The following is a 13144-nucleotide window of genomic DNA, read 5'->3' on the forward strand; positions in this document are numbered from 1 at the left end:
TTACCTACTGTGTTGTAATAAGACTTTAAAATTCTGTAACTCTCTTATACTTGTAGAAAGCCTAGAAAAGAAGAAAAAAAAGAACATATTAGGACAGTTAATATGTGCACATATTTCAAATTATTGATACTGTGATATGAGCTATAATTTGAAAGCAAAATCCAAAATAAAAGAAGGTAAGTAACACTGAACAATGGAAGTTCCATTTTTAAATGAGCACGCTGTAATTAACGATTAAAGACTGACAAAACACACAGGCATGGTTCCTCAGTTTTGGCTCAGAAGGAGAAAAGGGAGCTATGTCACTTATTAACAACAGATTCTAGACTAATGATGGGAACCGTGATATGAATAACTCATTACAATAAAGAATCTCAAATCATTTACAGTTGGTCATATACATTCATGGTGCACCTTCCTCTCCAAATATTCAGTCCTTCCCTGTCGCTCCCCAAACACACTATAGGTGACCCTTGAGCACAGGTTTGAACTGCAAGGGGCCACTTACACAAAGATTTTTTTCAATAAATACAGTACTGTAAATGTATTTTCTCTTATGATTTGCTTAATAACCTTTCTCCTCTCCAGCTTACTTTATTCTAAGACTACAGTACATAATACATATAATGTATGAAATAGGTGTTAACAGACTGCTTATGCTATTTGTAAGGTTTTACTGATCAACAGTAGACTATTAATAGTTACAATTTTGGGGAATCCAAAGTTATACGTGGATTTTTTACCACATGGGGGGACTATAAGCCCCACAAGGTAAAGATGGTTATTTATCTCATGGTGAATACCTGTGCCCTATGCCCATCAATATTGAAGGTGTTCAATAAGTAATTACTGAATCAGTTAATGAATGCATGCATGCTTCTGGGTCCAGGCCCAAAAATTCTGGAATGGGAATCACAAAAAATAATATAAGCCCAGTTACCCTATGTACAATTTAGGGTTGACAGAATAAAGTCTAATGTTTTTCTTTCTAGAACATAAGATGATGTAGTATGCAGTATTAAATGTCTTTCTTTCCTCTAAGTACTTAATATGTTTTCTTATGTTAAAAGCTTAGGATATGCCAGGCAATGTCCTGAGCACATCAGACACATACTCTCAGTCATCAGGAAAAAATTCTACAAGGTAGATAAAATTAACCTTGATGTCCTATTTGAGGAAAACTGAGGCTCAAATAAATCAGTAATTTTTCAGGGTCACCCAACTAATAGATGGGTTCCAACCTGTCCATCATATCCCATGACCACACAGCCTCTCAAAAAGTCCATGCTCTCTAGAGTCTCAACAATGTTTTCTTTATACTCTTCTAAGATGCTTGCAAGATGTGGATTAATAGAAAATGAATTCTTACTCTAATCCTCAGAATATTAAAGGATTGAAACAGTTTTTGATTATCAGAAAAAAGCAGTGTAATTATTAAACAAATGCGTAAAATCATGTGCGTTAAAGTACCTACTTCTAAAAACAACCTGTCAAAATACATATGAAGGTACAGCAAAGAAACCAAGGCCCAAAACTAAAGAAAAGAGAGCTGAGTAAATAGCAGGAGGGGTGTTCAGAATGAAAAAGCATGCTCGAAGTCTGATTTAGACACAGACGGCAGAGGATCAGAGAGCTCCAAGGTTACACACAAATTAACCACAGGGATTCCTTTCACCCAGAGACCACACACTGGCCAGCACAGCCAGGGGCCATCACAGCACAGTCTCTGTGGAGAGAAGTCCCAGACCTCACAACGTATTAACCAAGAGACGTGTGACACCTTCGTACACAGGAGGGCACAGGCACACCTGTGTCTACCTGCTGCTTCTCTCTTTCAGAGGCGCGTTAGAGGATATCGTAACACCCAACGGGTATATTAATGCCGTATGCAAACCATTTGATACAAATGTAGAAACTAGCAGAAAATGGCTGTTCGTGTAGGAAAGATACTTACAGAGTATTCAAGATACAGAAACCACATTTTCCCTGGAAAATGGCCGAAATGGCTTCAGTTCAGTGGCTAGAACTGAAGACAGTGCACATTGTATGTCCCTGCTCACCAGCATCACGTGACAGAGCAATGTGGTGCTGGGTGCCCTGAGATAAAACTGTATTAAATAAGCTGTTGGACAGAGAAAACTACGAATTCACTTATGTAAAGCTAATGCACAACCTCCCCGAGGTGTAACACAATAATTTTTATGTGTTAGTATGTGTTAGTGTAGCCAGTCATTTACTATTTAAATGGACTGAGGGGCACCTGGGTGGCTCAGTTGGTTAAGTGTCCGACTTCAGCTTAGGTCGTAATCCTACGGTTTGTGGGTTTGAGCCCCGCATTGGGCTCTGTGCTGCCAGTGTGGAGCCTAGAGCCTGCTTTGGATCCTCTGTCCTTCCCTCTCTTTGCTCCCACCCCCACTCTTGCATGCTCTCTCTCAAAAACAAACAAAAAACAAACAAACACAAAAAACAAAAACACCCAAACATTAAAAAAACAAATGGACTGGGTCGCCTGGGTGGCGCAGTCGGTTAAGCGTCCGACTTCAGCCAGGTCACGATCTCGTGGTCCGGGAGTTCGAGCCCCGCGTCAGGCTCTGGGCTGATGGCTCAGAGCCTGGAGCCTGTTTCCGATTCTGTGTCTCCCTCTCTCTCTGCCCCTCCCCCGTTCATGCTCTGTCTCTCTCTGTCCCAAAAATAAATAAACGTTGAAAAAAAAAATTTTTTTTAAATAAAAAACAAATGGACTGATAATCAGGTAAAAGATATAATGAACAAATCCCGTAACAATTAGTATGAATTAAAAAAATAAAGCTCAACTAAGATTAAGAGGAGAGTGGGGCTAAGTTAATTGCAGTGTGTCCTTATAACAGAATATTGGCACATATTTAAAAGAGAGAGACAAGCCAAGAAACAGACTCTTAACTACAAGAGAACAAACTGATGGTCACTAGAGGGGAGGGGGATAGAGGGATGGGTTAAGCAGGGATGGGAATTAAGGAATGCACTTGTCGTGATGAGCACGTGATGTATGGAAGTGTGGAGTCACTATATTGTACAGCTGAAATTAATATAACACTGTATGTCAACTATACTGGAACTGAAAAACCTCATAAAAAATAAAATAATGCTTATGTATTTGGAAGTTGCTAAGAAAGTAAACTTTAAAGCTTGTCACAAGAACAAGATTTCTGTAACTGTCGTGATGGATGTTAACTAGTCTTACTGTAGTAAAAATCCCACAATACATACAAACAGCAAATCATTATGTCGTGCACCTAAAACTAATATAATATTTTCTTCTCAAAAATAAAAAGAATAATCCTTATTAAAAAATGTAATCGTATCAGGAAATGATTGTAATACAATGCCAAATAGAACAGGAAAATACACAAAAAGTATGCTTTCAGCACTATGAACAACAGCCAAGTTATAGAAAGAGCCAAAATGTCCATCAGCTGACAAATGGATAAAGAAGATGTGGTTTATATACACAATGGAATACTACTCAGTGATGAAAAAGAATGAAATCTTCCCATCCGTAACAAAGTGGATGGCACTGGAGGGTATTATTGCTGAGTGAAATAAACCAGTCAGAGAAAGACAAATAACACATGTTCTCACTCATATATGGGATTTGAGAAACTTAATAGGACCATGGGGAAAGGGAAGGAAAAAAAAGATAGTTACACACTGAGAGGGAGCCAAACCCTAAAAGACTCTTAAATACAGAGAACAAACTGAGGGTTGATGGGGGGCAGGGTAGAAGGGAAAATGGGGGATGGGCCTTGAGGAGGGCACTTGTTGGGAAGAGCACTGGGGTGTTGTATGTAAGTCATGAATCATGGGAATCTACCCCCAAAACCAAGAGCACACTGCACACTCTGTATGTTAGCTAACCTGACAATAAATTATACGTATAAAAAAAAGTATGTTTCAATTCTGTTAACACATACACACATATATGCGTGCACACACAAATATTTTACTTAGAAGTAGGGGGAAAATACACATGAAAAATACAACAAATGCTGAAATAGTCCTGGGTAGTGGGAATATGAATGAGTTTTAAATTTATTTTTAAAATTATACTCTCATATGTTTTTCTAAATTTTTTATAATGACCATGAATTACTTTTATAATTGGGAGTCGGGGGGAAGAGGATTATTTTAAGAGCTTTAAAAAGCACATGAATAAACTAGTGTTTGTGTTTCGCTGGGGAAGAAAAAGGAGATTAAATTAGGCTGTATCCTTGTGTGACCATCCCAGCCTGAGTGTCACTGCCCTTAGCAGAACAGTTTCCCCACATCTGGTGAGAAACAAAGACAATTTTTTAAATACTCGAAAACAAGAGCACTGAACCTCCACTGGTTTGTAAATCCCCATCACCAGCACCCCTACCATGGAATTCAGGTAGCATCCTGTAGTTTTAGAAGCACGGTCATGTCTAATCTCAGGTCATCATCACGTTAGCTCTGGGAGAAGACTTTCTATCATCCATCTGTCACAGAGAGGGGCACAAGCTGGAAGAGCGAAGTCATTTGCCTGAGCTCACACGACCAGTACACGGCAGGCCTGGGATTCTAGAACTCCAAACCGCGGACTCAGAGTCCGGTTGTCTTTAAAGAACAGTAAGAGAGAACACCAGGCTCTGGATACAGAACTAGAGCCAGAAGCGTTGCCTTTATGAATATTCTCTAGGAGACTCAGAGAAATCTGAGGACGTGAACATCTGTTTTTTTCCTCAATTTAATTTGGATTTAAAATGCTTAAATTGTTTAAAATCTTTTTCATTTAAGGGGCGCCTGGGTGGCTCAGTCGGTTAAGCATCCGGCTTCGGCTCAGGTCATGATCTCACGTCTCGTGGGTTCGAGCCCCGTGTCAGGCTCTGTGCTGACAGCTCGGAGCCTGGAGCCTGCTTCGGATTCTGTGTCTCCCTCTCTCTCTGCCCCGCCCCAGCTCATGCTCTGTCTCTCTCAAAAATAAATGTTAAAAAAAAATTCAAACATCTTTTTCATTTAAATTTCATTTAAATACTTTAATTCAGTTTCTCCTGTTCCATCTTACTCATAGGCCTCATAAGTGAGTGAACTAAATTTTCCATCAGGCACGAATCACTGATGTCCTATGTCCTCTGTCATATGCCTGAAATCCCAACCTACAGAGTCATCTTTAAATACACAGGAGCAACAGGTGATATCTAAGATGGGGAAGAGCCAATTTAATTGAATGGCCCCGTTTTAACTCAAAAATGCACGTTAAGAAAACCTAAGAAATGATTTCTGCATCATGTGGTTCCCTATTTTTTAAAACAATTCTTCCTTGACTTGACTTTGGGATTCTTTTCCTTCTGCTCTGTATTCTCAGTTCACTGGTACTGCAGGCCTCTCTGGGGGAAAACTCAAATTCTGTTTGAAACCATCTGTGTGCAAGCCAAAAGCGAACTCTGTGTGTCTGTGCTGGGAGAATGGGGTAAGAATGAACGAAGGGAAAATGCCGCCTCGGCTTAGGAAAGAAAAAGCAGTGAGAAGGTGTCGTCTGTTTCTTTTATCACCATCTCAGCCCAGCTTTCCTTTCCTTACTCCTGCTGCTGTGTGCCAACAGGCTACAGCCAGCTGAAGGGAGCATTACCATGAGAGTATCTGCCCTACGACACTGAGAAGGCGATCGGACTTTATTCATTTTTCCTGGGACCTGCGCAGACCCCGGACGGTGTGGACAGGTAGGATGCCATAGAATTCTTTCTCTTTGTCAACCAAACAAAGCAAATGACGTTAGCAGAGAAGATGATCTTTGTGGTCCTGCTGAAGCCAGCAAAACCCAAGAAGCCTTCACTGTGAAAACCGTTCTTACCTCCCGAAAGCATTTAAAAGAGCAACTATTTCCTGTCGGGTGAGTTGGAAGCCTTTAGATGGGCTGTTCTCTGGGAGCTTTTGGATTTCTTTTTCAGAGAATAGGATCTTCAGGGCAGTTCCTAAACCCTGAGTCTAATTAAAGAAAATAGTGATACATGTTAACAATTAAATTCCTGTAGTAATAATTACTATAAAGGTTAAAAGGAATACGCAGTCACTGTGATGAGAGTCAAGAAATTCATATGAACTGAACTTTTCACCAAAATGTTAAACTGCAAATTACAGTTTCTACTTCCTCACACGTTACGTATATGATAAATGTATCTAAACTATTAAGGAACCTGAATAACTTAACACTTGTTGGACATAAATTACTAAAATGCTTTAACCTAGAAAATATCCCATTAGAATAACAGTGTTCACTATGTAACCCTGAAAGCAATCTTTATGGCCCCTAGCAATTCAAAACGTAGAAGCTATTAGTGAAAACCACACTTCAAAATTTATCAATTATTAGAACTAGAGAAAAAATTTTGTCTCTTGATCTTTCCAGGACTTCTTGTCATACTTGTAAATAAATAAGATAAAGTATCAAACAATCCTTTCACACTGAATAGACACAGAAATGGGCCTGCTTGGCAGAACTTCTCTTTTATGTGGGTTCAAGCCCCCCATCAGGCTCTGTGCTGACAGCTCAGAGCCTGGAGCCTGCTTCAGATTCCGTGTGTGTCTCTCCCTCTCTGCCCCAACCCCGCTCACACTCTGTCTCTCTCTCAAAAATAAACATTAAAAAAAAAGAAGAAGAAAAAATGAATCTGAGATTGTACCAATAGAAACAAATACAATAAAACCAAAATCATTAACACAAACAGGAGAGATATTCTTACACATATAACACAGATTTAATATATTCATCTTTTGCATTCAAGAAGCAGGAAATCCACACTTTAGATCCTCTAATTTCAGTGAATAATGAGGGCACTGTACTAAAAACCTGCAACTTCCCGGGAGGAAAATTTAAGGTTAGAAATAGTTTTAAAACAGAAGACAAAATACAAACCTGCAATTTCCCCCATAATCTGCATTTGTCACATCCAACGCAGTCCATTATTCGGGAGATGTTCTTGAAGTGTAAGCGGAACTCCTCCTAACATGCAGGACATATTTTTTATGCTCATTAGAGGTTTAAAATTAAACTGCACTGGTCTGAATTGTAAGAAATAAAAGTTCTGAAGCTTATTAATGAAGGAGTTTCTCAACAGCGAAGAAGAAAAATATTTGCATTTGTATGACATAACATGGTACATAAAACGGACCATAGAAATTTATACAAGTCATTCTATGTATTAACACAACAAATGTTTTATTGAGGTGCTACTCTCTACAAAGTAACACTATGGGAGAAACGAACGTAAATGATAGGTGGGTTTTACTCTGAAGGAACTTCACTGCTGCCTCCATTTGATATCTGCATAGAACAAGGGGTAAATACCTCTCTACTACGTTTGGCTTATTTTTCACATATTGCTTGTGTGAGGCCACATCAGAAAGCCGGCCTTAGACCAATGATCAATTTTCATCCTTCCCCTTAGAACCACACACTGTAATGGGTGCTCCATCAGCCCCGGTGATCACAGGGCTGTGCGATCCCCACATTTGCTAGACAGCCTCTGCAGGGACGGCTGCCTACTGGACCTTGTATTGTGCTGTAATTGTTTCCTACACAGGAGAGAATCTAAATCATGGTTTCTAGGACTCTAAGACCAGTCTCCTCTGAGGCTAACACTAGTTAAGAGAGTTTCCTCATCTTTTGCATTTGGCAAACACAGAAAATAAATTTCATTTCACTGTACCCAGGTAAACATTTTATTGTATGAAGCTAGAGGCAAGCGGCCTGAAAACTCTGGCCACCAGAAGCCCTGTCTGGCTGCCCAAAGGGTTCCCAAGAAGCAGTATCCCAGCCACAAGACAACAGAAAGAACACAAGTCCTCTGCTCTCCATTCTCATATAGTTTGTGTTCTCAGGAGCAGATGGAAAAGTGAACTGAAGTCCCCCTTTATACCCTTTGAAAAACAGCAAACACAATTTCCAGCAATTTCTAGTTGAAAGCTAGTTCCTTTCTCACTCCCACCTTCCTCCTCCACAGAAAGATCCAGCTATCCAAAAGTATAACATTTGTATAAATACTTAGAAAATAGACAGCAATACAAAAACATATTAATGTTACATTACATACCACAACAGCAACATGCCCCTCAAATAATCATCAAACAAAACAATCTTCCAAAACTAAAATAGAGTTGTATTTAGCATACAGGGGACTGTTACTTCACTTCCGAAGCCCCTAGAAACCCCTTCCAGAGTGAAGCATCACTCGGTGCTAATTTAGTAGTTCTTGTAGTATATCCACAACTAAGACATCTCCGAGGCAAATGTGTTTCAGAATTCAGAATTTTCCAAATTTCAGAAATACAGTACATACAGGATTTATTACGAAACATGCCACCGGAGTGTGTGGCAACACCTAGTCATCAAATACATTAATGTTTCTGTTGCAAAATGTAAGAATATTCATACAGCAGAATTTTTAAAAAACACTACGAATACTCGTGTATCAGTGCTGGTCAGGTTTTGCTAACAAATTAATTTGCACCAAACAGAAGAAAAACATTACCGTGTTGGAGCTTTCTGGATTTCAGAACTGCTTATAAAGGATTGTGGAGCTGTACTAGAAGACTATTTGCTAGTCCATTTCAACTATTTTTATGAACATTTTAAGGGTACAGTATATTCCCTAACATACTGTAAGCAAATGAAAATAAAGAGCTGCTAACATGAAGTTTGATAAGGTTCCTTAAATATAGTCTCCTTCTGATATCCTAGGTTAGCAGGTAATTTTTTTGCCTTTTAGGTCAGTCCATAAAGACAAAGACATAATAGTTCCAGAAATTGGAACATTCCAGAAGATATCCCATTAAATAAACTTTAGAAAAAATATGGTATTTATTGCCTTCAAAATGGCTAACAGTTCACGATTTTAGAATCAAAACAGGACACGCTGTGATTTTAAAGTAAGAAAACTTGCTCTCAAGATAAAGACCTTTAAAAAGACATTTACATTTACAAAGGTTCCATATTCATTGGTCAGAGTAACAAGTGAGGATTCACTGAGAGTTGGCCAGACCAGAAGGGAGAAAAGGGGAATTGAAAAGTACAGAGAAGAGGTTTTCTGTGTCATTTGTAGTAAAATCCAATCAGACCAACTTCAACAAGATAGAGAACTGGAAAGAGTTCAGATGGACAGGATTAAAACACAGCCAGTAAACTGCTCCCCACCCTAGCCCCCAAGCTCAAACTTTTTACCTTTAATGACTTGGCCCCCTTTTTGTCACCTGCAAACATGGACTTCTCATCAAAGTGCATGGGAAAAGACCTGATGAAATGACAAGACTGTAAGTTACAGACGAAAAATTCAAGTCCTATGCAGTAGAGCTCTGGCAGAATTTTCTGTCCCTTGAACAAATGCTTACACGTCATAATTTACACGTGTGTGAAGTTCAATAGCACAGGAAGGTGGCCAACAGCTCACATGTAAACTACTCAATAAAAGAGTAAAACAACATAAACATGGCTTTGTAATTTAGAAGACTAATGTTTTAAAGAAATTACATGAGGGGCGCCTGGGTGGCGCAGTCGGTTAAGCGTCCGACTTCAGCCAGGTCACGATCTCGCGGTCCGTGAGTTCGAGCCCCGCGTCAGGCTCTGGGCTGATGGCTCGGAGCCTGGAGCCTGTTTCCGATTCTGTGTCTCCCTCTCTCTCTGCCCCTCCCCCGTTCATGCTCTGTCTCTCTCTGTCCCAAAAATAAATAAAAACGTTGAAAAAAAATTAAAAAAAAAAAAAAGAAATTACATGATAAAAAATAATTCAAAAAATGAGTTTAAAAGCAATTTATGTGGAAAATGTGCAACACTCTTAAAAAAAGGTTTTAAAATTTAATGCATAATTTAAACACTTGCTAATCCAACTTTCCTTCATGCTCATTTTAACAACCAGTAAACTCAAATTTTACAAACTCAGCATTTTTAAAAGGGGTTCTATTCTAGAAGGTCAAGCTAACAACAGTCCCTCAGGTATCTACCTTCATGCCAACCCCCTTATAGCAGCATCTGAATTTAAACAGCAATGGGAAAAATACAAAACTGGCAGAATACATTAAAACAGCATTAAACTTTGACACCACATAAAATGTAAAGTTATGTTTGAAAATACAGGCCATTCGCAAGTGTGGACAGGCTGTTCTACTTGCTCTGCTGTCCGTCTGAGCATTTTCCTTCTCACGTGTGACCCTCCCTCTTCCTAACTGGCTTTCAGGAATCAGTTTCTGTTGTATTTCAAGCACTGCCTCATTCATATTCAGAGTGCAGAATTTCAGATTGCTGATAGTCAATTCTTACCTTGTATCTTTTTTTTTTTCAATATATGAAGTTTATCGTCGAATTGGTTTCCATACAACACCCAGTGCTCATCCCAAAAGGTGCCCTCCTCAATGCCCATCACCCACCCTCCCCTCCCTCCCACCCCCCATCAACCCTCAGTTTGTTCTCGGTTTTTAAGAGTCTCTTATGCTTTGGCTCTCTTCCACTCTAACCTCTTTTTTTTTTTTTCCTTCCCCTCCCCCATGGGTTTCTGTTAAGTTTCTCAGGATCCACATAAGAGTGAAACCATATTCTTACCTTGTATCTTGAAAGATATTCAGTAGAAGGGTTTTTGTGTCAGCATCTTCTTCTACGTTTCCAGTGTAAAGATCAACAATTGAGCGCTCAAAATACGGGGCGACCTTTGATAAAGCTCGAAGCTCAATTAAGTATAAAAAGTACAGATTCTTAAGCCTTCTTGGACCTTCTCCCTTAGTTTCCACAGGGTCAAAGCGGCGTTTAAATTCTTTCATATTGGGTCCCCAGCTAGGTTTACCCCACGTTTCTACAGAGAACAGAAATACATAGCATACCTTTAATAAGTAGGCTTTTTTCCCCTCTCTAGAGAATATATATCCACCCCCAACAATTTTTACATTAATAGAAGATTTCTACATAAAAATGGGATTACCTTCCAAAAGATAATTTGCACACAGATGTAAATTGATACTAGCATGAAGTCCCGATATAAGCTTATAGAAGACTCTCTTCTCCAGACACAAACCTATTCAGAAAAAAATTGAAAAAGAAATCACATCCATTTAGATAACGGAAATACTGAATCAAGGAGATTCAGTACACAGGCTTATTTTTAAAGTTAAGGTTCAAGGAAATTAAAAATAATCAAGGAATAACAAAATGATTAGATCAAGATTCTCTTACTAGAAGATTCTGACTTCTGAATGGAGTTATGCATATGCTAACCTAATGCAGAGTAAGACAGAAAATGCTGGGCCCTGGAGGTCCAAGCAGTATGGGTGTACTTGACAAGTTCCCACGTTACTCAGAAAGCAGTGGCACAGACTTTTCATGGGTTAGGGCTAAACTGTAAGCCAATATAATTAGAAAGCCACTGCTTTGGCTTAACAACAGCTGTTTTTCCCTTTCCCTTTCCTGTGGCTGTCGATTCTCCGACCCTACTTGATTGTGGAGGAAGACGAGACCGCATTCCATTTCTCTTCTTCCTCCGGATTCTTTAGTGTGTCTTACTAATCCTCCACCCTACAATCCTCTAGTTCCACTGGACTATATGGTCCACTTGGTAAGGAGGCAAAACCTGGGAAACAGTAATCCAGGAATTTCAACCAAGGAAAAAAAAGTAGGTTGACTGTTTCCTCTGAGTAGAATCAGATCAGACGGAATACAGGAATATGATGGAAAATGATTTTATGTAGCCTTAAGCCACACAGGCTTTTGCTCAAACAGAGGTCAAGATAATTCCACTACCCTATCCTACCCCTACCTCCATTTTTACTCTTACTACAAAAGTACTATGCATTGTGGATGTACTTAACGCCACTAAACTTAAAATAATTAAGATGGCAAAGTTTATGTTACGCATATTTAAATGGTAAATTTTGTTATGTATATTTAACCACAAAAAAAGAAAAAAATTCTAGAAAATATTCTTCATAGACGATTTTTGGAATAGATAAAAATGCAAAAACCTAGATTTTAAGAATCCACTGAATGCAGAGCATTTGGCTTTTTCCTTCTCTTACCATCCAACGTTTTTTGTCATTTTTGCTTTTTGTTGTTTTTTTTTTTTTTTTTTTTTTTTTTTTTTTTTTTGTAAACTCTCCCCGTGGAGGAAAAATGAACTTCAACAGTGGGAAGGAACTAAGAAAAAAACCTCACTTGTAAGCTGTGGGATTTTTTAAGTGTAAGAGTACGTATGCGGCTGGCTTTGCATTTTCCCCAAGGTGTTTTAGATCTTCAATTTACCCGATGTTCTACCCTATATGGCCGTGAAGCAAGTAGCTTTTAACAGCAAAATATAATTCTTTTGAGATCTCATTCCCTAATTTAGAATTCTTGCTAGAATATTCCCATTGTCATGGATGGAGACCAAAAAGTAGAAATTAAGTTCTTTTTTTGCAGCTTCTTCCTAAAAGTATATGGCCCAGTTTGAATGCTCATGGTAGCAAGGCATATAAACCTCATGAACAAGTTTAATGAACTACTAACTTTTCCTCTAGTAAAACTTTTCATTAAATCTGTTACCAAGTAGCAAAATGATCAGATGTATAGTTCACTTTCTTTTCCTTCTAACGCACCTCTGTAAGCAGTGTTTACAGCCAGTAAAGTGTCTAAAGACCAGAGAAGGGAAAACAGGCAAAGCACGGCTTGTGAAAATTCATATGCCTAAAAATAAGAACACAGACTGGGAGGCAATTCTAATTTGCAAAGCCCTCAAAACCCTTTACTTGGAATGGGGACAGGTGAGGAGTGAGAAGGAGTAGAAATGTCTTTCCATAAACTGTGAAAATAAGGTAACTTTAAGCAAAATGGTTAATAATAGAAGATGTGCCAACTGGGTGTACCAATAAAACACACAGCACACCTTGTGGGAAATTGCTGGACAGCTCTCTCCTGCCTGCAGTCTGCTGGCAGGCATGACGAAGCCATCACAGTCATGTTAAGTAACATCTACAGAAGCTGATTTACAAAGGCAAAATTTACCGATTTCTATTTCTAAAAATACAGAGCAAATTCAACTATCCAATTTAGACAATGGTTCTCTTTCTTTTGGATTTAATTTCACCCAGATTCATTTTCAACAAGTGAATTACAGGACACAGATATGTAATTTTTTCT

The 13144-nt window shown here is 38.8% G+C and overlaps 1 protein-coding gene across 4 annotated transcripts in view; it reads right to left on the minus strand.

Annotated features, from left to right (window-relative positions):
- ERO1B (endoplasmic reticulum oxidoreductase 1 beta) overlaps window positions 1–13144 on the minus strand; it is an 83426-nt gene that overhangs the window by 24465 nt on the left and 45817 nt on the right. For all 4 annotated transcript variants that reach the window (XM_030334297.1, XM_030334298.1, XM_030334299.1 and 1 more), the window contains 6 exons: window positions 10959–11051; window positions 10586–10832; window positions 9215–9284; window positions 6911–6997; window positions 5849–5982; window positions 5–61 (listed from right to left, as the gene is read on the minus strand). In XM_030334297.1, coding sequence (XP_030190157.1) covers window positions 5–61; window positions 5849–5982; window positions 6911–6997; window positions 9215–9284; window positions 10586–10832; window positions 10959–11051 — 688 coding nt within the window. The remainder of the gene's footprint in view (window positions 1–4; window positions 62–5848; window positions 5983–6910; window positions 6998–9214; window positions 9285–10585; window positions 10833–10958; window positions 11052–13144) is intronic.

The sequence above is a fragment of the Lynx canadensis genome, chromosome D2 (assembly GCF_007474595.2).
Source record: "Lynx canadensis isolate LIC74 chromosome D2, mLynCan4.pri.v2, whole genome shotgun sequence".
Classification (NCBI taxonomy): Eukaryota; Metazoa; Chordata; class Mammalia; order Carnivora; family Felidae; genus Lynx; species Lynx canadensis.